At 45.7% G+C, this 26,306-nt stretch overlaps 2 protein-coding genes across 3 annotated transcripts in view; one reads left to right on the forward strand and one right to left on the reverse strand.

Annotated features, from left to right (window-relative positions):
* Positions 1 to 5,291, reverse strand: part of g6fl (g6f-like) — a gene marked incomplete at its 5' end in the record, with an annotated part of 28,678 nt that extends 23,387 nt beyond the window's left edge. The window contains 3 exons of the mRNA XM_079503649.1: positions 738 to 1,004; positions 3,823 to 4,158; positions 5,264 to 5,291. Coding sequence (XP_079359775.1) covers positions 738 to 1,004; positions 3,823 to 4,158; positions 5,264 to 5,291 — 631 coding nt within the window. The remainder of the gene's footprint in view (positions 1 to 737; positions 1,005 to 3,822; positions 4,159 to 5,263) is intronic.
* A 16,009-nt stretch (positions 5,292 to 21,300) lies between these two features.
* LOC306925659 (poliovirus receptor homolog) overlaps positions 21,301 to 26,306 on the forward strand; it is a 152,294-nt gene continuing 147,288 nt past the window's right edge. For both annotated transcript variants that reach the window (XM_079504636.1, XM_079504635.1), the window contains exon 1: positions 21,301 to 21,790. In XM_079504636.1, the coding sequence (XP_079360762.1) occupies positions 21,706 to 21,790 (85 nt within the window). In that variant the 5' untranslated portion in view covers positions 21,301 to 21,705. The remainder of the gene's footprint in view (positions 21,791 to 26,306) is intronic.

Consider the following 26,306-nt stretch of genomic DNA (forward strand, 5'->3'; position numbering starts at 1 on the left):
TTTGTTTTTTTGTTTCTTTACTGAGTCAATTAGATACTGTAGAAAGCTGAGAGGAAAATTAACCATTGACACAATATACTCCCTTCTACCCTCACCTCATTCTTTTCTGCTTATTAGACAATAACGTGATGTCCAGGGACCCGCAGGGGTCCTTCATTGGGACCATTTGGTTTATATCAGGGATGTCAAACTCAAATACACAGTGGGCCAAAATAAAGAAATCGGTCGAGGTCGAGGGCCGGACTGTGTTTCAACACACGGGCACCGCGGTCATGAGGACATCCCAGGCAAACAGCAAAAAAGTAAATGCATTTAAAACTGAAAATGCATTATTATTAAGCTCAGTTTCCTGTTCTATGATCCTCACCAAGCACTGCTTTCATAGTATGTGATATGTGCCAATATTGGCGGACTTGTAGTATTATGGTGGTCCGTGCAGTATACCAGAGGGCCAGTTCTAATACTAATTAAATATCATTCCGCGGGCCAAAGATAATTCACTCACAGGCCTGATTTGGCCCCCGGGCCTTGAGTTTGACATATATGGTTTATATTGTTATACACTCTGGAGGTTAAATAAAAAGGTCTGCTAAAAAAGGTCTGCTCTGCATGTTAAACTGTGGGTCTGCAGTAGAGAGAGGCAGAATGAGGGGTGGGACATGAGACACATGGCAGGAATCACATTATAAACCTTGCCCCCCCCCCCCCCCCCCTCCCCCCCGACAGGCCCATCTTACTGTCCACGGTGACGTCCACATTGAAGGCGAAGAGAGGGGTGCTGCTGTTGCCATTTGGGTGAACCATACAGGTGTAGGCCCCACTATCTGCAGGCTGGAACTGTGGCCGCTTGGCCACGACGCCCGAGTTCCTCATGGTCTCTGACCTCATGGGCCGGCCGCCAGGCGCCGCCCAGGTGATCCTGGTGTAGGCGAAGCCGGGGCTGACGTCTGCGATCAGCCGCAGAATGCTGTTCTGAAGGACGGGTGGCCTCGGCACAATGGTGACTGGAGATGGGTGGATTGGATTGGATTGGGGGGAGGGAGTGGATGGTGGCGTGATACGAAGCACAAAGATAGATGTTTTTAATATGCATTTACTTATCGCATGGATGACATGTGCATAATGATGCTGAGGATGTGATTTGACACGCATCGCAGAGTGATTAAGAAGTGCTTAAGTAAAGTACAGAATGGTAGCAAAAACATGAGACATTTATGCAAGGGCTAAATGCATAAAGCATACACATTTAAAGAGGTTTACAGAGGAAGAAGAATGTGCTGTTTGTCATGTATTAAACTGAAGAACGGCGCAAGATATGAACACACTGTAAAGACGGGTTCCTCACAGGGGATTTGTGGTGTAAAGTCCTAATATTTGTTGTGTTAATACAATATTATGTTGACTTATTGAAAAGGTTTTTGCACTCGCAGTATGCAGCCTATGTGTATATTGTGGCGTTCAGCACACAAAGCATGGCCTTGGGCCACAACAGAAGACAGCTAGGAGGAGTGTGGGAGGGCCAATAGCATTATGCCCTGCTGTGGCAGAACTGTAGAGAGCACATGCAGGTGAGCAGCATCAGCAAATAAGATGACCTTGAGGCCGACTACTCTGCTCCCTCAACAAAGATGAAGCTGGCTGTTAAGTGATAATAATACAAAGAATACAAAATAGTACACATAAAAATGAAGCGTCCATGGGCAATCTCAATCCGACCTGTGATGAACTCAAAGCCAAGGTATACACAAAATGACCCCCCCCCCCCCCCCCCCCCCCGCCCCCCCAAAGCACATTACGTCAATGCTGCATTTTGTTCATTTAACAATAACAGAATTTGTTTAACTTGTTTTGAGACAAATCAATTCTATTACAGTTATTATTAATTCATATTTACCATTTGAGTATAGTTTGCTTTGAGTCCACATTTATGCAATGTATTACATCAGACAGACACCTATGTTGTGGTGTATGAAGGCAATAAATATTCATATTTCATTGTAACCTCAGAGTACATCAGAGCTGTAAAAATCCATATTTTGTACCAGAAGGTTATTGGACTGTGATTCAAGGACCCTAGCCTTCTGGCCTCGCATATTGTAAAGCAATCTGACATGTTTACCAAATGCAAACCGTTACATAATTCAGCACCACAGCAGGTGTTTCAAGTTTCAATTCAATTCTCCAAGTTGTGGCCCCTTGCTCACTGTATCGAAGACATTATGGCCAATGCCATCTGGAAAGAAATGTTTCTGCCCCTGCTCTAAGGGGACAAGACACGCTAATCATGCCAGGAAAATGTCATCACAGCATGAACAGAGCGAACGGACCCCCTCGCTGTCAGGGTTGGGCATTCAGGCCTGTCTTGGTGTACTTGCATGCACTTGCATGCACTTCACTCGCCTACTGTACATGTTGAGAATGGGGACTGCCTAAAGTGCCCATAGATCCGAAGTCCCGTTCTTCCGAACATGCGGAAAGGTTGGCGAACATGTGCTGCTGGTTGGTAGTGAAGTATGACTCATCTGACCCTATCATGGCCTATAGTTCTTTCACCACTGAATTCTCAATTGTGCATTCATCTTTTTAATGAGGGGTTTATTCATTGTAACCCAACTATAACATAGTTATATATTTATTTATTTGCTCTCAACGGACGGTTCTCGCTGACAGTCTTGATGACGTCTTTCATTGACATTCACAGTCACCTGCGGAAGAGTTCTTCTCTTCTGTTTGTCCTTATACTGTGCTAATGTATAGTCTGCGGTCATCGAATGTGCACTTTCAAACGCAATTAGTTTCCCTATTTACTGATGTCTGAATGCGGACAGCTCCTATTGAATCATTAGCCAGTTGAGCAGTGTTTATGTGACTGAAGCTTCTGCCATCCGTGCCCCAATAATGAACCCTCTTTCATAGTCGATTAGATTTTGTACTAACTCTTGGCATCCTACTATAAATGCGCCACGTCTCTGTCTGCGTGTGTGCGTGTGTGTGCGTACGTGTGTGTATGGTTGTAATGCACGTAACTCGAGAAACGTTCGCCCCACCGACTTCACATTCGACACACACGTTCCACACCCCCGCATGGAGTGCAGTGCCCGGACTCGAGTCGGTCGGACCCATGGTTGTCCACAAACACCACAAAAGGCTCTGGTCAGGCTCTGCCAGTGGGCCCTCGCCTGTGCAATTTCCAGCCTCTGCCTCAGCCAATTGATTGCCATAGCAACCCCACACCTGCCAATTGATTACTTAACCAGTCCACTTTTCACAGTCAGTTTGCACTCTTTAGACACAGGGGGCAGTATTATGCGTGTCTTAAGTACCAGGTCTTATTACTTAACTTAAGACCTGGAGGCGTGGTCAATGCTGTTTGGACACTCAGAATAGCCAAATGGCATTGATCACGCCTCCAGGTCTTAAGTTAAGTAATAAGACCTGGTACTTAAGACGCATAATACTGCCCAGGCAGACAGACAGATACAGAGATCTCCATGTGGGACACAGACAGACAGTTTAAATGGGTGCTATGACAATGGGTATTGCATACTACAGAGATCGATAGTTAAAACGGGTGCTATCATAAGTTGACAACGGGTATTATTAGGTTCCCAAGTTGCATCGTTCTCAAGTAGGCCGGTGGCCGACGGGCACGTACAGGTCTAGTCTATCTGAAATTGAGGTCATATTGAGGTCTATACGTTCCACATAGCCTGATGTGATGTTTAATTGAGTAACACTATAAACCTGATATGTCAATAGAGACAAAAGGACGATCTACAAGCTCACAACGTATTGCATCAATCATGATGTGTTGTATTTTACCTGTAAGCACAGCCAACAGTATGATCCTCTCCGTCACTTTCCTTTCCTGCCGTTTGATCAAGCATGAGTAGAGTCCTCCGTCCACCCTTTCAGGAAGGAAGAACAGAGAGAAGTTCCCAGTGTCTTGAAAGTTGCTGTCCGTCAACCTCATGGACGCCTTGGAGGCTCCGCCAGAAAACTCCTTCCTCTCGTTGGCTGAGAGGACCAGCTTCCACTTGCTGTCGCCGGGCGACTTCATTTTCCAGTTAATGGTCACGGCGCCCCTCGCCGCCCCGTCCACGCATGTCAGGGTAGCCGGTCTGCCCACAGTTGTCACCACGACATCGTCCCAGTTGTCTGAGGGCAGGAATGAAGGAAAACACATTGGCCTTTTACCAAAGCAACTCAAGGGAAAACCATGAGGAGTGCATATCTTTGGTCTGACGTACTAACAGTCACTCTGCTCTGCATGTTTTGGCTGAGTCAGACGAGCTAGGTCAACCTTATGACTGAACCCTTAAAGCCAATCGATAGTATCAATCGACCAACGGCGTGCAAGGGCGGAATAACAATCACTAAAGAAAAAGGTTAACGCATGGGCCTCTCCTTGACTCACAAAGAGGTACATTTCTATTGACTGAGACGTTGGGATCCATGTTCATATGACTCTGAGATCATGTTAAAACTCTAAGAAGAGCATACCTATTTAGTATTTACACACACCTCCACAGTGGATGCAGGGCCAATAAGGCAATCATGGAAAGAGGTAGAGCCCGCACACCATTCTTATATTGGAATTACTTTATTATATTTAAAGACTCTAAGAAGAGCCACAGGAGGAGAGTAGAATACTGTGCCAGATGGAACATCCAAGAGGCAAAACTGTAAAAAAATATATAAATAAAATAACCAACAAAGAATCTTCCTCAGAGACTTCCTTCTACAACTACCAACAAACACTCCATACCTGTAACGGATGCACCCAAGAGAGAGGACAGTAACACCAAGGAAGCAGCCAGGATGAAACAAAGAAAGACAAACTCCATGATGCACCACACACTGTGTGTCTCTCTCTCTCTCTCTCTCTCTCTCTCTCTCTCTTTGCACCAGACTTCTTTCTCCCACTCCCACAATGTATCCAGTCCTGTTCAGGGTATAATGAGAAAACATGCCTTCAGAACCAACATAAGTGACAGTCCGGGCAGGGCCTGGTCATGTGTCCTTCCGCTGAACGGGATATGACATGAGTAATATTGGGATAATCAACAGGAAGGGGACTGTCACTATTCTCATTTAAGGCTTGTGTTTGTGCGTGATAAACTGATGGATGAAGTTGCCCTGCCGCATGTGTGTGTGCGTGCGTGCGTGCGTGCGTGCGTGCGTGCGTGCGTGCGTGCGTGATTATCTATGTGTCGCCCAATGATTGTGTGTTTGCCCTACGGCTAATCTTGCAAACCAGTACCCCGACCAGCGTCAAAGTTGTTGTGCATGTTTACAGCAGGCCAAGGAAGTCAATTCTCTGAGTTGTTCAAATCCATTAACAACTATATATTTGTGTGTGAAGTTATAATCAGAGCCATAATCCCTATGGGCTATGGCCAATCTGGAGTGGTACTTAGGTACTTGGATTGTTACTTTTCTATTTACATTTATTTAACCAGGGGAGGTTGTGCTCTTTTTCAGTAAAAACCGAGCAGCTCCCCTTGATCAGTTTGGGGTTTCAGTACCTTGCTCAAGGGCACTTCAGTGTTGGGGGTGGGATAAGTGATGGCCATTTAGGGAGTGCAACAAACTATACAACCCAGATTCGGCACAAACAAGGGACTAAATTATTTTCGCTCCTATGGCAACAAAATGTGGAATTTGCATGTCATTAAGACATGCAAATCCCTTGACTCCTTCAAAACCGCTCTCAAAGGGCACCTAAGGACAGCTGCAATTCGAAACTGGCCCCCGTAAAATCTGAATCCCCCCCCACCGCCCACCCCTTTTTCCCCCTCACTGTATATGTTTCTTTTCCCTTTTTCCCTCCTTTATGATGAATTCCTGTTCTGTTCTTTGACTATAGAAGTGTCTATTTGTACGTCTCTAAATGTTTTGATGAATTGAACAAGGTGGACCCTCTTGTAAACAAGTGTAATGCTTAATTGGGTCGTCCACTCACAGTTAACAGTCTTTGTATTGAGTTTGTGCTTGAAATGTACTGTAATTCTGCAAACTGTTAATAAATATTTCAATCAATCAATCAATCAATCAATTCACTTCCCCACCCAGATTTTTCCCCACCTTTCTGTCACGAATGTGTTCTTGATAACCTACCACTGCCCACATGGTCCCATGTTGAATCTCTGTACCCCCAAAACAAGAGCTGTGTCCGTGTCCTCGGTAGGAAGTTGGACTTGTTCTCTGGGGGCCTCTACCAGGGCTGTGTATTGTCACATTTCCTGTCTGTCTGCGATGTTCATGGACATGAACAAGAGGGTTTACATTTTGCTGAGCTGAGGACTGGTCTGTGACCAATGATGCTTTCACTGGATCAGTTGGCAGCCGACTGTGAAGCGGCTGGGATGAGGATCAGCATCTCTAAATCTGAGGCCATGCTTCTCAGAAGGAAACCGGTGGATGGTCCAATCCAGGTAACTGGAATGAGTACTTACTTACGCCAAGAGAAGGAATTCAATTCAGGTATCTTAGGGTCTTGCTTAGAAAAGAGCCAGTTGACATCGTTTTGGGTATAAGGATGGATGCCTCTTGGAACTGCTAAATATGCAACCTGACTCCAGATGGATGGATGGATGATAATATGACACACCATGCAGGTAACTTGCTATACCAGGTTACCTGGTATACCTGGTATTATTAGTAATACTGTATTATTGTATTATGTATTATTATTACTGTATTATTAGAAATACTGTGCGGAAACTTGTGACCCTCACATGCAGTTTGACAAAAGACCATCTAGGAGAATGTGTAGCTGTCATGTATTCACGTGAGTATCACACAATGTATGTGAATAGAGGCTGAAAAGGGGAAACAAAGAATCTCATATAACGAAGGCAAAGAGCAAGGGCAAGTGGGCAACTTGGCAAGAGATGAAAAATAAGGCGGAAAATGAAGAGTTTGGGTTGGTGTGGGAGTACCGCAACCCCTAGGCTACATGTCCTTACATCCCATAAATGTCTTTAATTAAGATAAAGGTATTATCGGCTCCTCTGAGCACTATTATAGATTGCTCCATAATTACCACTGAGTGATCGGGGGCGGCGGAGAGAGGGAGAAATAGGGAGCTAGAGATAGAGAGCTAGAGACATCCTGTGAGGTGCTGTATTGTAGGTGTCTGAAGACAGAGGAAGAGTGGATTAGGGAGAATGGAAATCAGGGGAGTGGGGGAGAGAGAGGGAGAGATTGAGACAGGTAGACGTGAGTAGGGTGAGGCACGGAATGAGGGGTAAACTTCAGAGGTACACAAGGTAGTGAGAGAGCTAGAGCTGGAAGAATGAGAGCGGGAAAGGGAGAGGAGAGAGAGAGAGAGAGAGAGAGAGAGAGAGAGAGAGAGAGAGAGAGAGATCAAAGCAAGGAAGCAGACAAAATAACTTCAAAGGATTCCTATGGTATGTGTGACACATGGAGTGGATTTGAACCCTTGGCCCGCTCCTCTAAATGGCTAAATAATCACCATAAGCTCTCGCTCCGTCTAATGAATCCAACCACCAATTGCTCCAATATCAGTTAACTGCGAGCTCCATTATCACTGCCTCAGACACCCCTCAGGATGGAGGCTTACAATGGATGGAAGAATGCTGCATGGGAGTGAGTGAAGGACAAACGAACAAAGGGAAATCGAGTGACACCGGGATAGAAGTGTGCATTGATAGGGTACAGAAAGAGGGAGAGTAGGTATATGAGGATAGAAGTGTGCATTGATAGGGTACAGAAAGAGGGAGAGTAGGTATATGAGGATAGAAGTGTGCATGGATAGGGTACAGAAAGAGGGAGAGTAGGTATATGAGGATAGAAGTGTGCATGGATAGGGTACAGAAAGAGGGAGAGTAGGTATATGAGGATAGAAGTGTGCATGGATAGGGTACAGAAAGAGGGAGAGTAGGTATATGAGGATAGAAGTGTGCATTGATAGGGTACAGAAAGAGGGAGAGAAGGTATATGAGGATAGAAGTGTGCATGGATAGGGTACAGAAAGAGGGAGAGTAGGTATATGAGGATAGAAGTGTGCATGGATAGGGTAAAGAAATAGGGAGAGAAGGTATGGTGTGGAGGAGGGGTGAGGGAGGAGGATGAGGAGAGAGGTGAAGAGAGAGGTGAAGATTGGCAAGGGTGGTAGTAGCTATGAGAGGCTTTTGTATGGGATGAGGAGAGAATAAAATGGAGAGTAGGCTATATATATACTCACGAGAACATACACACTTAATTACTTTAACAGCATTTTCAAAAGTCAAATTACTTTGTCTTTTCCAATTACCACTTTTACCACCACAATTTGCACTTTATTTGCAACAGGATTTAGTTACAATCAGCATGTGGTGCATGTAGTGCCTGCAATGGTGTTAACACATCACAACTAAGCCCATATGTCCCCGCCACTGACACACACAGACACGCAACTTGAGCTTTATAAAGTAGATGATAATCATATTAGGCCTACTGATAAAAGACAAAATGTTCAATGAATTTGGATTTGGATTTTCCAGCCTATCTCTGGGTACGCAAGTATATTCGTTATTTGTGTTATTTTATTTTGTTGTATGGGGGAATGCATTGCTGGGGTTTGTGTTATTGAGTTGTGTTCATTTATTTACACTATTTGCTGAGAAACCATGACCGATGGGTCAGTTACAGGGAGCACCCCTCCCCTTTGTGATGGTACTTTACACCCCCACAAATATATGTTTTTATTGTGTTTTTATTGTGATTGTGTTCTTTGTCAATTAATTGACAAAGAACACAATTGACCGAATCTCCCGGCTGCAGTTTGCCTCTCAGTGCGATGAATCTCCCGGCTGGAATGGCTGGATAGCGAAAATGACGTAGGTGACTGTACCTTGGTTCTGGCATCTTATTATCGCCGATTCATAGGTTTTTTTTTGATTGATTGAAATATTTATTAACAGTTTGCAGAATTACAGTACATTTCAAGTACAAACTCAATACAAAGGCTGTTAACTGTGAGTGGACGACCCAATTAAGCATTACACTTGTTTACAAGAGGGTTCGATCACAAGGCCCTTACACTGGCTGACGCATAAAGGATGGGGGGAATGCATTGCTGGGGTTTGTGTTATTGAGTTGTGTTCATTTATTTACACTATTTGCTGAGAAACCATGACCGATGGGTCAGTTACAGGGAGCACCCCTCCCCTTTGTGATGGTACTTTACACCCCCACAAATATATGTTTTTATTGTGTTTTTATTGTGATTGTGTTCTTTGTCAATTAATTGACAAAGAACACAATTGACCGAATCTCCCGGCTGCAGTTTGCCTCTCAGTGCGATGAATCTCCCGGCTGGAATGGCTGGATAGCGAAAATGACGTAGGTGACTGTACCTTGGTTCTGGCATCTTATTATCGCCGATTCATAGGTTTTTTTTTGATTGATTGAAATATTTATTAACAGTTTGCAGAATTACAGTACATTTCAAGTACAAACTCAATACAAAGGCTGTTAACTGTGAGTGGACGACCCAATTAAGCATTACACTTGTTTACAAGAGGGTTCGATCACAAGGCCCTTACACTGGCTGACGCATAAAGGATGGGTTTTCAAGGCATGTTCATCAGTTGTGGGAGACACTCACCGGAACCTCAATCCTGGCATATCCTAACTCCTCGAATGACTGTTCATCATGGAAACAGATGCCCAAAACTTCTCTCCCCGCAAGAGGGAGAGAAGTTATATGAGGATAGAAGTGTGCATGGATAGGGTACAGAAAGAGGGAGAGACGGTATGGTGTGGAGGAGGGGTGAGGGAGGAGGATGAGGAGAGAAGTGAAGATTGGCAAGGGTGGTAGTAGCTATGAGAGGCTTTTGTATGGGATGAGGAGAGAATAAAATGGAGAGTAGGCTATATATATCCTCACGAGAACATACACATAAAACACACTTAATTACTTTAACAGCATTTTCACAAGTCAAATTATTTTGTTGTCTTTTCCAATTACCACTTTTACCACCACAATTTGCACTTTTTACAATTGCAAATTGGATTTAGTTACAACCAGCATGTGGTGCATGTAGTGCCTGCAATGGTGTCAACACATCACAACTAAGCCCATATGTCCCGCCACTGACACACACAGACACGCAACTTGAGCTTTATAAAGTAGATGATGATCATATTAGGCCTACTGATAAAAGACAAAATGTTCAATGAATTTGGTCAAGTCATTGGACTAATTCATAATGCATTAGACAGCAGAAGGATTTTCCAGCCTATCTCTGGGTACGCAAGTATATTCGTTATTTGTGTTATTTTATTTTGTTGTATGGGGGGAATGCATTGCTGGGGTTTATGTTGAGTTGTGTTCATTTATTTACACTATTTGCTGAGAAACCATGACCGATGGGTCAGTTACAGGGAGCACCCCTCCCCTTTGTGATGGTGCTTTACACCCCCACAAATATATGTTTTTATACTTTTTATGTTGTCATCGTACTTTGATTCCATCTGTCATTACGTTGATGTCATAAGTGGGATGTCGTCGATCAATGAAACCATGCACTGCTACCCTCCAGCGTCTTGCATTGGCCAGCCTCTCGGCTGGGGAAGAGGCCAAGAAAGAGAGCTGGTTGTTTGCTCACACGCACGCACGCACGCACGCACGCACGCACGCACGCACGCACGCACGCACGCACGCACGCACGCACGCACGCACGCACGCACGCACGCACGCACGCACACACACACACACACACACACAGGGGATTTTGTGGGATCCCTGGCCAGCTTGTGGGAAGTGTTTGAGGCCATTCACCAGGCAGGCCTCCCATATCCACCTGGACACATGCACCAACAGGACATGTGGGACCAGTGCACATGTACCTGTCTTTATTTATTTATTTATTTATTGGATATTGGGCTTTTTTACCTTTATTGAAAGTACACGGCGGAGATAGACAGGAAACTGGGAGAGAGAGAGAGAGACGGGGAGTGACGTACGGCAAAGGTCGTCGGGCGCAGGACTCGAACCCACAACATGCTGTCAGACTGCAATTGGCCTATACTGTATGTGGTATGCGCCCTAACCGCTAGGCCAGTTGCGCCTCCTCATGTACCTGTAGTCTAACCGCTAGGCCAGTGGCACCTCCTCATGTACCTGTAGTCTAACCGCTAGGCCAGTGGCACCTCCTCATGTACCTGTAGTCTAACCGCTAGGTCAGTGGCACCTCCTCATGTACCTGTAGTCTAACCGCTAGGCCAGTGGCGCCTCCTCATGTACCTGTACCGCTAGGCCAGTGGCACCTCCTCATGTACCTGTAGTCTAACCGCTAGGCCAGTGGCGCCTCCTCATGTACCTGTACCGCTAGGCCAGTGGCGCCTCCTCATGTACCTGTAGTCTAACCGCTAGGCCAGTGGCACCTCCTCATGTACCTGTAGTCTAACCGCTAGGCCAGTGGCACCTCCTCATGTACCTGTAGTCTAACCGCTAGGCCAGTGGCACCTCCTCATGTACCTGTAGTCTAACCGCTAGGCCAGTGGCGCCTCCTCATGTACCTGTAGTCTAACCGCTAGGCCAGTGGCACCTCCTCATGTACCTGTAGTCTAACCGCTAGGCCAGTGGCGCCTCCTCATGTACCTGTAGTCTAACCGCTAGGCCAGTGGCACCTCCTCATGTACCTGTAGTCTAACCGCTAGGCCAGTGGCGCCTCCTCATGTACCTGTAGTCTAACCGCTAGGCCAGTGGCACCTCCTCATGTACCTGTAGTCTAACCGCTAGGCCAGTGGCGCCTCCTCATGTACCTGTAGTCTAACCGGTAGGCCAGTGGGGCCTCCTCATGTACCTGTAGTCTAACCGCTAGGCCAGTGGCGCCTCCTCATGTACCTGTACCGCTAGGCCAGTGGCACCTCCTCATGTACCTGTAGTCTAACCGCTAGGCCAGTGGCGCCTCCTCATGTACCTGTAGTCTAACCGCTAGGCCAGTGGCACCTCCTCATGTACCTGTAGTCTAACCGCTAGGCCAGTGGCACCTCCTCATGTACCTGTAGTCTAACCGCTAGGCCAGTGGCGCCTCCTCATGTACCTGTAGTCTAACCGCTAGGCCAGTGGCGCCTCCTCATGTACCTGTAGTCTAACCGCTAGGCCAGTGGCGCCTCCTCATGTACCTGTAGTCTAACCGCTAGGCCAGTGGCACCTCCTCATGTACCTGTAGTCTAACCGCTAGGCCAGTGGCACCTCCTCATGTACCTGTAGTCTAACCGCTAGGCCAGTGGCACCTCCTCATGTACCTGTAGTCTAACCGCTAGGCCAGTGGCACCTCCTCATGTACCTGTAGTCTAACCGCTAGGCCAGTGGCGCCTCCTCATGTACCTGTAGTCTAACCGCTAGGCCAGTGGCACCTCCTCATGTACCTGTAGTCTAACCGCTAGGCCAGTGGCACCTCCTCATGTACCTGTAGTCTAACCGCTAGGCCAGTGGCGCCTCCTCATGTACCTGTAGTCTAACCGCTAGGCCAGTGGCGCCTCCTCATGTACCTGTAGTCTAACCGCTAGGCCAGTGGCACCTCCTCATGTACCTGTAGTCTAACCGCTAGGCCAGTGGCGCCTCCTCATGTACCTGTAGTCTAACCGCTAGGCCAGTGGCGCCTCCTCATGTACCTGTACCGCTAGGCCAGTGGCACCTCCTCATGTACCTGTAGTCTAACCGCTAGGCCAGTGGCGCCTCCTCATGTACCTGTACCGCTAGGCCAGTGGGGCCTCCTCATGTACCTGTAGTCTAACCGCTAGGCCAGTGGCACCTCCTCATGTACCTGTAGTCTAACCGCTAGGCCAGTGGCGCCTCCTCATGTACCTGTAGTCTAACCGCTAGGCCAGTGGGGCCTCCTCATGTACCTGTAGTCTAACCGCTAGGCCAGTGGGGCCTCCTCATGTACCTGTAGTCTAACCGCTAGGCCAGTGGCGCCTCCTCATGTACCTGTAGTCTAACCGCTAGGCCAGTGGGGCCTCCTCATGTACCTGTAGTCTAACCGCTAGGCCAGTGGCGCCTCCTCATGTACCTGTAGTCTAACCGCTAGGCCAGTGGCACCTCCTCATGTACCTGTACCGCTAGGCCAGTGGCGCCTCCTCATGTACCTGTAGTCTAACCGCTAGGCCAGTGGCGCCTCCTCATGTACCTGTAGTCTAACCGCTAGGCCAGTGGCACCTCCTCATGTACCTGTAGTCTAACCGCTAGGCCAGTGGCACCTCCTCATGTACCTGTAGTCTAACCGCTAGGCCAGTGGCACCTCCTCATGTACCTGTAGTCTAACCGCTAGGCCAGTGGGGCCTCCTCATGTACCTGTAGTCTAACCGCTAGGCCAGTGGCACCTCCTCATGTACCTGTAGTCTAACCGCTAGGCCAGTGGCACCTCCTCATGTACCTGTAGTCTAACCGCTAGGCCAGTGGCACCTCCTCATGTACCTGTAGTCTAACTGCTGTACCTGTAGTCTAACCGCTAGGCCAGTGGCACCTCCTCATGTACCTGTAGTCTAACCGCTAGGCCAGTGGCGCCTCCTCATGTACCTGTAGTCTAACCGCTAGGCCAGTGGCGCCTCCTCATGTACCTGTAGTCTAACCGCTAGGCCAGTGGCGCCTCCTCATGTACCTGTAGTCTAACTGCTAGGCCAGTGGGGCCTCCTCATGTACCTGTAGTCTAACCGCTAGGCCAGTGGGGCCTCCTCATGTACCTGTAGTCTAACCGCTAGGCCAGTGGCGCCTCCTCATGTACCTGTAGTCTAACCGCTAGGCCAGTGGGGCCTCCTCATGTACCTGTAGTCTAACCGCTAGGCCAGTGGGGCCTCCTCATGTACCTGTAGTCTAACCGCTAGGCCAGTGGGGCCTCCTCATGTACCTGTAGTCTAACCGCTAGGCCAGTGGCACCTCCTCATGTACCTGTAGTCTAACCGCTAGGCCAGTGGGGCCTCCTCATGTACCTGTAGTCTAACCGCTAGGCCAGTGGGGCCTCCTCATGTACCTGTACCGCTAGGCCAGTGGGGCCTCCTCATGTACCTGTAGTCTAACTGCTTCCAAAGAGTGAGTAAGGCTCACGGCCATGAGAAACCTAGAGGGAGCTCCACTGATCTCATTCCTCAAAATCAGCACAAACATGGGGATGAATTCATTCTAATGTTAATGTGGAATGCCCTACCAACAGCCAGCCATAAAAAGTATGACTTCCTGGCTTCCTTCAAAATGACCATAAAAGAGCACTGCAATTTACAACTGGGCTGAGGGCTCTAGCTTGCCAAAATAAATGACCCCCCACTGTTATTCTGTAATTACTTTTGCTGCTTCTAGTATTGATGATTTCTTGTATTGTATGTCTTTATATGTCTTGATGAATTGAATACACAGTGGATACAATGGATACAAGCCCTCAGGGTTTTATTGTATAAATGTACCTCTGAGGGCCCTACTTGAGGTCCCTAGGACGAACCTAGTCACCAGAGGTGATCGGGCTTTTGCCGCCCGGGCGCCCAGATTGTGGAATGCTCTACCGGTGCATGTAAGGCTAGCACAATCTGTGCCTGTGTTCAAGTCACTTTTAAAGACTCACCTCTACATAGAATGTTTTTTACCCTTTCTATACGAGATATTTTTGTCTTTTTTCCCTTTGTGTTTCTCGCTTTTAAACTGCTCTTGATTGTGGCTTGCTATATGTTGTTTCCTTTTTTTGTTTTTGTTTTTTAATCTTGTACTGTACAGCACTTTGGAGCCTTGCTCTGAAAGGTGCTATATAAATAAAGTTCATTATCTGTACTTTTTGCAAACTGTTCATAAAGTATTCAATCAATCAAAAACGGGCCAGTGGGAGGCAAAACTGGATCCGTAAGTTTGGTGAAATACAGTGGAGTCAATGAGAGCTGACTGGAACAGCTTGTGAACAAACACTATTTCTGAACGATTGATTGCGTTCTTTGTCAATTAATTGGTTCCTGGCTCTCATTGACTCCAATGTATTCCACCGAATCTCCCGGCTGCAGTTTGCCTCTCAGTGCGATGAATCTCCCGGCTGGAATGGCTGGATAGCGAAAATGACGTAGGTGACTGTACCTTGGTTCTGGCGTCTTATTATCGCCGATTCATAGGGTTCAATCACAGGTAACAGGTCAGGTCGCCCCAATTCCATCTCGCCCCAAATTTTTTCCGCCGACCTCACGCCGACAGCTCGGTGCGGCGGTTCTTGTATTCTTTATTTTGTTTTACTGAGAATAAGGTTAGAAATAAGTTTAGGGTTAGGCATAGTTTTACTGGGGTTAAGTTTAGGAATAGGGTTAGGTTTAGGCATCGTTTTACTGAGGTTGAGGTTAGGAATAAGGTTAGGTTTAACCGTTTAAGCATAATTTACTTAGATTACTTTAGGAATACCAGGCCGCACTGTTCCGCCGGCTGTACGCCCGGGGCGAGTTGGTAAAGGGGCGAGCAGTCTCGTATTCCAATCACAAGGCCCTTACACTGGCTGACGCATAAAGGATGGGTTTTCAAGGCGTGTTCATCAGTTGTGGGAGACACTCACCGGAACCTCAATCCTGGCATATCCTAACTCCTGGAATGACTGTTCATCATGGAAACAGATGCCCGTGATGAGGGCCTGGGCGCAGTGCTGTCTCAGGAGGGGGAGAGTGGATAAATATTGGTCACGTATCACAGCTGTGCCCTGAACCATGCTGAGAGATATGTGTGTGACTCAAGAAGTTGAACTACTGTTGGCAGCGATGTGGGCTATGCAGTCTCGCAGTAGCCAGAAGATTAGATGTATAGCTATCATTTGAGTACAACTATTGAAAAGTGGTTTAAAGGTATATTCAGTGATTTCACTTAATTCAAATATCACTTATTTTTTCTTATTTTTTGGATAATCCTCCCTACTATAGAGTGTGCTGACCATATAAGGAGTTCCTCCCTGTCCCCAGTGAGCCCCTGGGGTCAACAAACCCTAGTTTCAGTTTTGGTGGCGGGTGGCAAAGCCTTCATCCAATCAGGATGAGAGGGGCCTTCCTCCAATCATGATCGAGTGGGTGCACATGCTGTTGGCCTGTTGCGTGTCCCCCCACTGTAGAGCGTGCATGTGCACATCTTGTTACCGGGGCAGACTGGGTGGTTTTCCAAATCACCCAAATCACTGAATGCTCCTTTAAGGACCACCCCCTAAGAAAAACAAAAACAATAAACAGACCAACGACATACTCTTCTTGAACCAACCACAGATTTCCATTACAGATCAAAAGGCTCCCCCTCGGTCGCCGTGGGAGGTTGGAGGTTGTTCCTTTGCTCAAGGACACTTTCACATAACCAGATAATCAGACCAAGAACATTTTGATTCCCAAGTAGCTGCTCTACTGCCTGTCTACCTCTACCTCCAGCCACTGCCACCCAGTTATTGTATCATTTAGTTGTTGTTCGTAAGGGGAATGCATTAGTGGCATTCATGTGTCGTTAACTTGTTTATGATTTATAGTCATTGGACTGTGTTGATTTAATCCTTTATTTTATGTGTGTATTTGGGGGCAACCATGATGACTGATGGCAGTTACAGAGAGCAGGAGCAGCCCCTCCCGTCTGTGGTAATGAGGTTGAATGAGTTGGAGTTTTGTGTGCCTTTCTTACCACCACAAATGAAAGAGTGTCTCTATGAGAGAACTTGTCAGCGTCCATCTGTCATTCCAGTACTGTATGTGGCCAATTAGAGTTCAGTCTGCTTTCTGGGCTACAGTGTGTAATCTGCTCTTTTATATGAGAGCCTAGGGACTCGAGATGGCACAGTTAAGTATTGACTAACTAGAGTCTGCAGTGCTACTAATCACATGCTTCAAATCGGTAGACAACAAAATAATTTGCCTGGTGAAAATGCTATTAGCTTGATGAAGTAGCTTTTCCGCTGAACACTGTTGATGCAATAGACTTCATCGGATCAGACGAACAGTGAATGAGTGAATGTAAACAGTCTAAAAATAGTATTTCAGTTCCTTGATGGTTGGCTCTACGTGCCTTGAAATGCAAGAAGACTAAGCAAGTAAGTAAGTAAGCTCCTTGATCTACGGGCAGTTTGCACAATAAATATTGCACTGATTTTTTTTTTTTTTGTCATTTCTGTCGTGTCATTTCTGCCTTTATTGGATAGGAGAGTGAAGTATTTTATTGTGTTGTGTTGTGTTGTGTTATGTATTATGTGGACCCCAGGAAGAGTAGCTGCGACTTCAGTGGCAGCTAATGGGGATCCAAATTAATAAAGAATAAAGTACTGTATGACAGGAAACAGGGAGAGAGAGACAGCGAGTGACACAACACGCAAGTATCCTAATGATACCTGATGAAGGTCATGTAGACCGAAACATTGTAGCCTACTAAACTACTGCTGTAGGTGTAGACAGTGTGCAGGACTTCCATTTTTGAGGGGCCCTCCTATGCCCAGCTTTTCCGGGTTTGAAGACAAAAGTGAGGTCGCAAATTGTGATTGGCCAGAATGAGATGATGTATGATCATGTCATGATAAGAGCGCCCCTCACTTCACACAGGTGTGATTCATTTTCCATTCTCTCCATAATAAATATACTATAGATTAAATCAATCCATTCATTTATAGTTGGTGTAACATTTGTAAGCCACTTTTTTGTTAAGGCTTTTTTGGATGCCACCAGCAATACCCTCAGTAAATACTGATCCTGCTTTGCAAATTGAAGTCCTTTCAGAAGGAACCACAGAAGGGCAACTCCAGAAAACATGAAAATGGTTCGCCAATGTTTCCCCACAGAGTCTCCAACAGTCCGACTGATATGTGTAATGTCTTTTCTGGGCTGGAGTGCAAAAGAAACGACTCACATTCTTCCAGCTGAATTCTCTCCATGTGGGAGAACTACTCATTTTCTACTGATATATGATGTTTACATATTCTTTCCCATTCTTCTGTTGATATAATAAGGTTGCCCTCTGTTTCCCATCTTGCTTTAATATTCAGAGTATTATCTCCTTTCATGTTTTGAAGAACTACATATAAATTTGAAAGTAGAGTCTGCATACGCATTTTGGAAAATCTTAATGACCTCTACTCCTGTTGCATCTTCTCTTCTTAATTAGCTTTCTATTTATAAAGTCTCTGATTTGTAGGTACCTAAAAAGGTCCTGATTCTGTAAATTAAATTTGTCTTTCAGGTCCTGGAAGCTCATAACATTACCCTGTTTTAAAAGAGTACAATATGCAGAGAGGCCATTCCCAATCCAACCTCTAAACCTCATGTCATGTGTACTAGGTCTGAAGTCTGGATCATATGCAATTTTGTCCTTCAGCTTATATCTCCTAATTATTTCACTCCACACCTTCAATAAACCTGTTATCATCACATTCTGAGGATCCGACACAGGTGTGATTCTTTCGTTTGCCTGCTCCATACGCACCTGTCCCAGTAAGTGTGCAAAAGGACCCTTCTCTACAAAGTACAGTATGTGAAAGCTGCAATTTAACGTGTGTTTGACACCTATGCTGCCTCTGACCACGGACAAGCAGTCGGCTGTCCACGCAGGTCCTCGTGTGTGTGGCCATGCAGTCATGAGTGTACAGGGAGTAGAAGGGGGACGTATGCAGGACATAGCCCTGGGGGCTCCTGTGTTCAGGGTCGGGTGGGGGGGGGGGGGGGGGGGGGAGACGTGTTGGAGCCCATCATCACCAAATAATGTTATGTTGCACTGACAAAAAGTCCAGGATCTAGCTGTACAGGCCATGGTTTCTGAACTTGGTGGTGTCAAGTATGATTGAGTAAGAACATGGTGTTGAATGCTGAGCTGTAATCTATAAACAGCATTCTGAGAGAGGGCAGTGACGTGTGTAATGTTATGTCTATGGTGTCATCTGTTTTGCTGGTAAGTGAATTGGTGGGGACCTGGGTGGGTGGCAACCTGCTATTGATGAGCTCTTTAGACATGCTTCTCAAAGAATCTGCTTGCTATGGGGGTGAGCGCTATATATGGGATGCCAATCATTTAAACCATGCAATTACCTTGCTTGTGTTGGCATTGGAATTATTGCAGCTTATTTGAAACAGGAGAAAGGGAAATCTCCCTTCAGAGAAGGATTGGCTGTATAAATGTCAGTGAAAACTCCTGATGGCTTTCTCTAAATTCTCTAAACATTCTCTAAACACCTAGCCTGGATTCCCATCTGGCCCTGCTGCTTTGCGTGTGTTAACCTGTTGAGACTCTGTGCACCTCTAATTCAGCACCAGTGTGGTGACTGGTGAAATCCTCTGCACATACCCAGTTGTTAGCTGTTTTTCTTTTCTTTCCCAGGGCTCTGAGGGCTGCAACCAAATCCCCCACCCCGTATAGCGCATGCGCGAAACAACAGTTGCCAATTTGTGGATAGGATAAGTAGTTTACAAGATTATCTGCGGACCGGCGGACAGACAGTTAACACACAGAGAGACTCAAACAGAGGCAAAAACATCCACTCCTTCCCATGTTCGGGTCTGCCAGAGATACTGACTGGAGAGCAGCAGTGTTAACTTAAATGTGTGTGGGTGCTCCTGCGAGGTTAACTTAAATGCGTGTGCGTGCTCCTGCGAGGTTAACTTAAATGCGTGTGCGTGCTCCTGCGAGGTTAACTTAAATGCGTGTGCGTGCTCCTGCGAGCTTCATGCCTTTCCCTGCGGTTATGTAGGTCTACTGGAGAACAAGCTTTGTGTCTATTTGAAGCTATGGGATAATACTCCATAAAGAAAATATGGGCTGGTATTTTTTTATTCGGGTCACATAGGCATGGCTTTTGTGCGCCGCTGACCTTCTTCAAAGTCTTAAACTCCAGATCAGAAATATAATTTCTTATACTGCAGCACGCTGGGTGAAGCGTGGTGCTGAGGGAAGGAAGGGTTTGAATAGGCCTATTAGGGGATATGAAGATGTAATTACATTGGCAGTCAAACACTTGGGTATATAGCGATAAGACCTGAGCATGATAATAGTTTTGCTAGAAGGAAAATAGGCCAAATGGATTGAAATCCCACGCACTGGAGCCATTTCTCTTCCACCAAGTGTGCCAACAGAAAGCTGCGTACATACAGGGCCTTTATATGAAATGCAGACATATCTTGAAGCTAACAGAACTTACCTAAACAAGCAAGAGAAGAAGCCCTATTGTTGCATTTGAACTGGACAGCGTGGGGTGGTTATGGAGGGGAGGAGGAGGAAGCTGGAATGTGAAAGTCCACATTCTTATATTCACTGCTGATAGACTCCTACACACATCCATTCTTAAGCCTGATATATATTTTGTCGTGTGCTGAAAATAGCAGATTTACATTCCATTGTCAGTGTGGTGTGCACGCACGCACGCACGCACGCGCATGCACGCACGCACACACACACACACACACACACACACACACACACACACACACACACACACACACACACACGCATACTGTATACATACATATTATATTCACTCTACATTGATATAGTTGATAGACTATATGTTCACTCAATCAGAGGTCCAGTGCAGTTGTATTGTATTTTAGTATTTTATTTTCTTACCTGCTCTTCTCCTGTGTTTCATCATCGGCACTGCTGTTGGTGACATCTGATTCTTCCTGCGGGGATCAATAAAGGTTTTGTTTATCTCATCTTATCTTCGAGTTCTAGGCTCAAAATCTGTGATGAGAAACAGACAGCAGGGGGCGAAAGAATCATCCCTTTAAACGCAGCCTAGTCCCCAGTCCTCCCCACCACACAGTACACACACGTACACCACACCTCACATTCACATAATGTATCGGACCGTAAATTTCTCTTATCACTCTGTTACAGGTGCTGTTCTCCATTGAAGAATATTTATCTAAATGACTTTGAAACCAATGAAATAAATTATAGGCAGAGAGTCGAGACACCGATTTAGGACTTTAGGACACAGATTTATGCGCGTGGGACCGTGGGTTACTTGGAATCTACATTCTTCAACTACTATAGTAATATATTATACCGCCCTATAAAACAATAATTTGGATTTACGGCTGTCATCATAAACAACAAACTGACGGTTAATGTCTATCATATAGGCTACATTCAGGAAAAAAGTTTTCTCTCTTTCATTATTTTTTCATTATTCAGTATTTGTTTATTTCTCTCATAACAGAGAACAAGACTTTTACCAGCCCAGTTGATCATTCCCAATCTTTCTTTCATTCATGACCCATCATGGCCCCTAATTGCTAATTGAGAAGAATCAGAGGAGAATGACGTGACGACGCTGATCTGTTTGTTTGATGACATCACTGTAGTCGCTCAGCCAGCTGGTCGGTCGAGCGCTCGCCTGGAGTCAGTGTGAAACTATAGTTGGTGGAGGAGCAACCACCACCACGCCACCACCGTAGATCAACATTACAGCAGCTGACTGACTGTACAGAGAACATTTCCACCTGTGCACTGCGCGTTGCTACAGCGAATTTGCAGAAGGATTGAAATCGAAACGAGACTTCGTTTTAAAAGAAGCACAGTAAAAAAAAAGGGGACACTCGAGAAGGAGCTTCTCCTCGGACCTCTGTGGTTTGCTCCCGTCAGTCAGCGCAATAAGTTTTTACTCGAGGATAGAAGGGTTTTTTTTTTTTTTTTTAATAGACAGGAATTACTTTTTAAAGGTGTTTTTGGCACACTACTCGGAGACTACCTGCCCGTGGGTTTCGTAAAGAGCAGCTGTAGTCACCACCATGGCGAGACATGACGCTCCAAATTGGCATGACTGCACAAAAATGATCCTGCTGCTCAGCTTGGTTACGTTGGGGTTTGTTCACGGTAAGCAACTGTTGTGATTTTTTTTGTCTTCTTTCAAGTTTACTGCAATACGGCTATATTCTCATTTCTCTTGATTTGTTCAACCGGGAAAACATGTCCCACCTGTCAGGTTTGGAGAGAAAAAAATGTCCAGGTGACTTGACACACAAGTATCAAAGTCCTGAGTTTTGACCCCTTTCAAAGGTGTAAACGGCTTATATATATTCTTTTAACTTCATTAAGATTTGTATTAAGACATTCGAGGAAGTGGGTGCCTGTTATACGGAATAGTGTATTGCCGAATGGTTTCGGTTTCGGTCATAAATATTTTGTGCGGAGTTTCGGTGACTCAACGCCATGTTGAATGTTTGTTTCTAAGGTGTGGCTCCCATAGGTGGTGTTCTCCTCCAGGTGCCACCAGTGGCTCCAGGGGCTGATATGTATCTGTCTATATTTCTAATGGCGTAGCCTACTGACTGGCCGGGTCACTTAGGCTTCAAAGTATGTCCTCCTTGGCGCACACGCATACATATTGATATTCCATGAAACCTTTATAACCACGCTTCTCGGTATTCCTTCAAGTCCCGTCGCTCTTCCCCCCCCCCCCCCTTCTCTGTGTCTATGCGCACACATCAGCCTCTATTAGTTCCACTCCAGCTGAAATAAATGGGGTTACGCATGGTTCTTAATGTACACTGTCAGCAGCAGCACACAAAAACCTTCCATTATTGTCACACATAAAACGATTGTCACTGCTGGCAATAGACACTCTACTTCCAATAATACAACTTCATCTGGCTCTACCACGTCATTTTCCCATGGCTACCTCTGAGAATATGTTTGAACCACTTGGAGATTTACTTGTAAAGCTGAAACCCATTTACTTGAAGCTGGCTGATACCTTTGATACCATGGTAACCTGTTATATGCCTTTGAATTATTGAAGTGTTTTCCACCGCCTTCATGGGCTGAGGTGTAGCTACAGTTTTCCAGTAACACCTGTATCCCATCCCTGTAGGGTAGTCGGACTGGTTGAATATATGGTGAAACAGACTAAACATTGCATTCCTGAACCCCTGTTAAATCATTAACATATGAATGCAAACTAGTTCAACATTCTTTCTGCGTTCTAACTGGGCTTATTTGTTTTTGTTTGGAAATGAGGGCATGCTATCTATGGGCTGGCTTCCTGGCATAGCAACAGTGGGGCTTCAGTATGGTAGCTGTTGTGAGCTAATAACATCCCATAAACACTTTCTGTCTTTTGACTTATTCATGCGGTGGACTTTTATCCTCAAATCCATTTTACACCAATACCAAGTGCACTTGCGGGGCAGCAGGGGGGACAAAACAAATACTTTTGCATATTTATGAACTAGGAAAAAAAACAGTTCAAGTGAACACTATTATATTTCTTGTTGTTTAAAGTCATTTTTCAAAGAGAACCTCTGCCCTCCTTTTCGATAATGGTAAAACTGTTTGAATTCACTGGGCAAACCTTTGTCTGATACTTTGCATTTTTAGCTCATTTTTCAAATATTGCTCCCAGCTATGAGATGTACTGTTGCTAAACACTCAATCCTTTTAGCCTAAGAGCAGAGAAACAACTGTATTCTCCACACAATTTTCGGTTTCATATGGGCTCGGCTTTACTGTATAAACTTCAATATTGAGTTTTAATATGTTTTTAATTAACACAGGCTTCTGTAGCACAGCCAGAAATGGAAGCTTTGAAGGTAGTAGGCTAGTTTTAAGCTCTGAAATTACACTGTAATATCCCCTAACAATTAAGGCTGTCAGGCCCAGGCCCCCATATGTGGGTCAGAAAAGCTTGACTCGTTGCCATGGGGATATTTTTATTGAAACAGCAATGGGGGTGGAAGGGGGGGTTGGGGTATGTGGGCTGTGTTGTTTTTATGGCTGAGTAAGCTGCCTATAAGCAGCGGGTGAGTGGCTGGCTGGTGGGCGAGCAGGGTCATGGCCAGGGGAAGGGAAATGCTTCATCTTTCCAGACAAACGGCAGAAACCCCCAATGCCTGGAATCTGGATGTTCCCTTTTTTTTTTTTACCTTGACGATGCAGTGAGGTCCGTCCACAAAACGAAGGCTACTTGAGATGCTTTCGACAGCGCCTCTCGGTCGCAAGGAAACAGGTGGCCTTTCAGGAAACTGGTGCAGCAAGAGAGGGATCTCGTTGAGTCACAGGGTTACAGCGTGGAGCTCTGAACGGGAAGCAACTGACTCAGACAGGCGATGACCCGTCCCGTCGCCCCCTCCCCTCACAAACCCCCAGCCACCCGTCTGCCCACCACCACCAGAAGCATCTCTTGCTCTCTTTCCCGCCATGCCCCACCCCCTTCCCCCAGCCCTGGTACATACAGGGGCCTTGTTCTGAAAGCTTTTATTTTCTGCCATCTTTCATTGCTCTCCCCTGTCTGTCTACTGCTTTTGTTTGAGTGACGTTAGCCATTGGTTGATTCAAAAGCTGTCTCCCTCCTCCTCCTCCTCCTGACATACTCAACCCCCCCCCCCCCCTTGCAGCTTCCCCTACTACAGACTCAAGGCCGTGCTGTTTATGACTGATTAGGGAAGGAGGGGCTACACGACAGACATAAGTGACGGGGGAACGAAATCAAAGCAGTTTTTTTTGGTCAGCAGAGAGCTTAGGGACCCGAAAGTATTGTTCTACCCAGGACACAATGGTGTGATGATTCATTCAATGTGTTTTCCATGCACCAGTGCTGCAAACATAATGCCATAATATAGACGATATTCTAGTATACAGTTAATAGAAAATACCGAATATAGGAAACAGTTGGCCGAAAACCGAACACCGAATATGATTAATATTATATATCTTTTTGAGTGGTGTAAACCACTCCTACAACTGGCTTTTTTGTGCAGAAAAAATGAGCATGGTTGCTATGTTCACCCTGTTGTAATGACGTAATGAAATCACACCCGGGTGAACAGGGTGAACATAGCAACCATGCTCATTTTTTCTGCACAAACAAAGCCAGGTAATGAAATCACACCCGGGTGTGATTTCATTACGTCAGACATGATTTCATTACGTCAGACAGACCTTACACCACTCAGTTCACACGGGTGTGATTTTCTTTTTCCTACCATTGCTGTCATGGCCGTACCTTAAAGCTACCTGATTTATGGCAAAAGACATGATTATGGCAAAACGTTACTTAAATAATAATCACTATGGGTCCATAATACATTTATTCAGCACTTTTTAATGCATTAATTGCATACACTATTCTGTGATATATTTTCGGGCTGAAACCGAATGCCGAATATTTTCTGTGGCCGAATATTCGGTGCATCCCTAATAGATAGATGCCGGGTTTCTAATTATTTCACCCACTGTACTGTAGCCAGACACAGAATGAACCACTTTCAATATGGCATCTCTATTTTGGGAATGTTGGAGTGTATGGAATGTATGGAGAACATAAAGGGAGATATACAAGGCTAGCGTGTTTTTATCCTAAATTATCTAACATTTTTATAATAGTTGTCAATACCCCCAGTGGGAATAAAGCACTAACCTATCTGGCTTAAAAGTGAGTGGAATCGCTCTTCTACACTACACCCCCCCCCCCCCCCCCACACCCCCTCCCCTAATACTAGCTGGGAACAATCTAATTTCTCCAGGTCTGTGTCCAATCATTACCAGCAGGAGGAACTCTCGTTTGCACGGTCTATTAAAAAAAGAGAGGCGGGTAATTGATGGATTATGGGAAGAGAGTCATCGGTTTCTGCCCCTAATAAAAGTAAAAAGAGGCAAATAAGTAACTCTTTAGTATCTCATTAGTCCCACAGCTGAAGTAGCGGGGAGGAAGCTTGTTGGGGTTTTTTGTAGTAATGGCTGTCTAGGCTAGTTCCTATCATTATGGAAATGAGCTGTCCTAGCCCAGTAAATGTCAGAAGGATTGTGAAAAGGTCAGGTGTGTGTGTTAGAAAATGTTGCTCTCTTTCGCTTTCTCTCCACTTTTTATCTAGATTCATCATTGGCCTTAAGGGAATACATCACACCCAAATAACTTTTTATAGCTTGGCAAAGCTGTCAATAGACGCTGCAACTAGTCGCCACTTTCTCGTTGCTTTCTCACTTTCTCCCTATTGGCTAATGGCCCGTACACTACACACTGCATGATATTTGCTCCGATTATGCTGTCGGGGAGCATTTTTGGCGCTCTCCGACAACTCCCGATCTGACGCAAGATCGGGCTTTGACCGCAGAGTTTTTGCTCGCTGTGTGTGAAAGGAGCGCCGATAAAAGCGCTCGCCGACGCCTTCCCGAGCGTTTCTGAATATCTAGCAGGTTTCATATTTGACTCTGTCGCCGACTGGACATCATGCAGTATGAACTGGTTTGCGACTGCGCCCCGAGATGGCCTGTATTACAGCCAATGAGAGCACAGGACAGCTGTGCTCACAGCACTGCTGTCTGTCTGTCTGTCGACTATCGATAGATGATCAGATATACATAACCTTTATTCCGTCGGTAAATCCCTGAGTAC

Source organism: Electrona antarctica, assembly GCF_951216825.1.
Source record: "Electrona antarctica genome assembly, chromosome: 6".
NCBI lineage: Eukaryota > Metazoa > Chordata > Actinopteri > Myctophiformes > Myctophidae > Electrona > Electrona antarctica.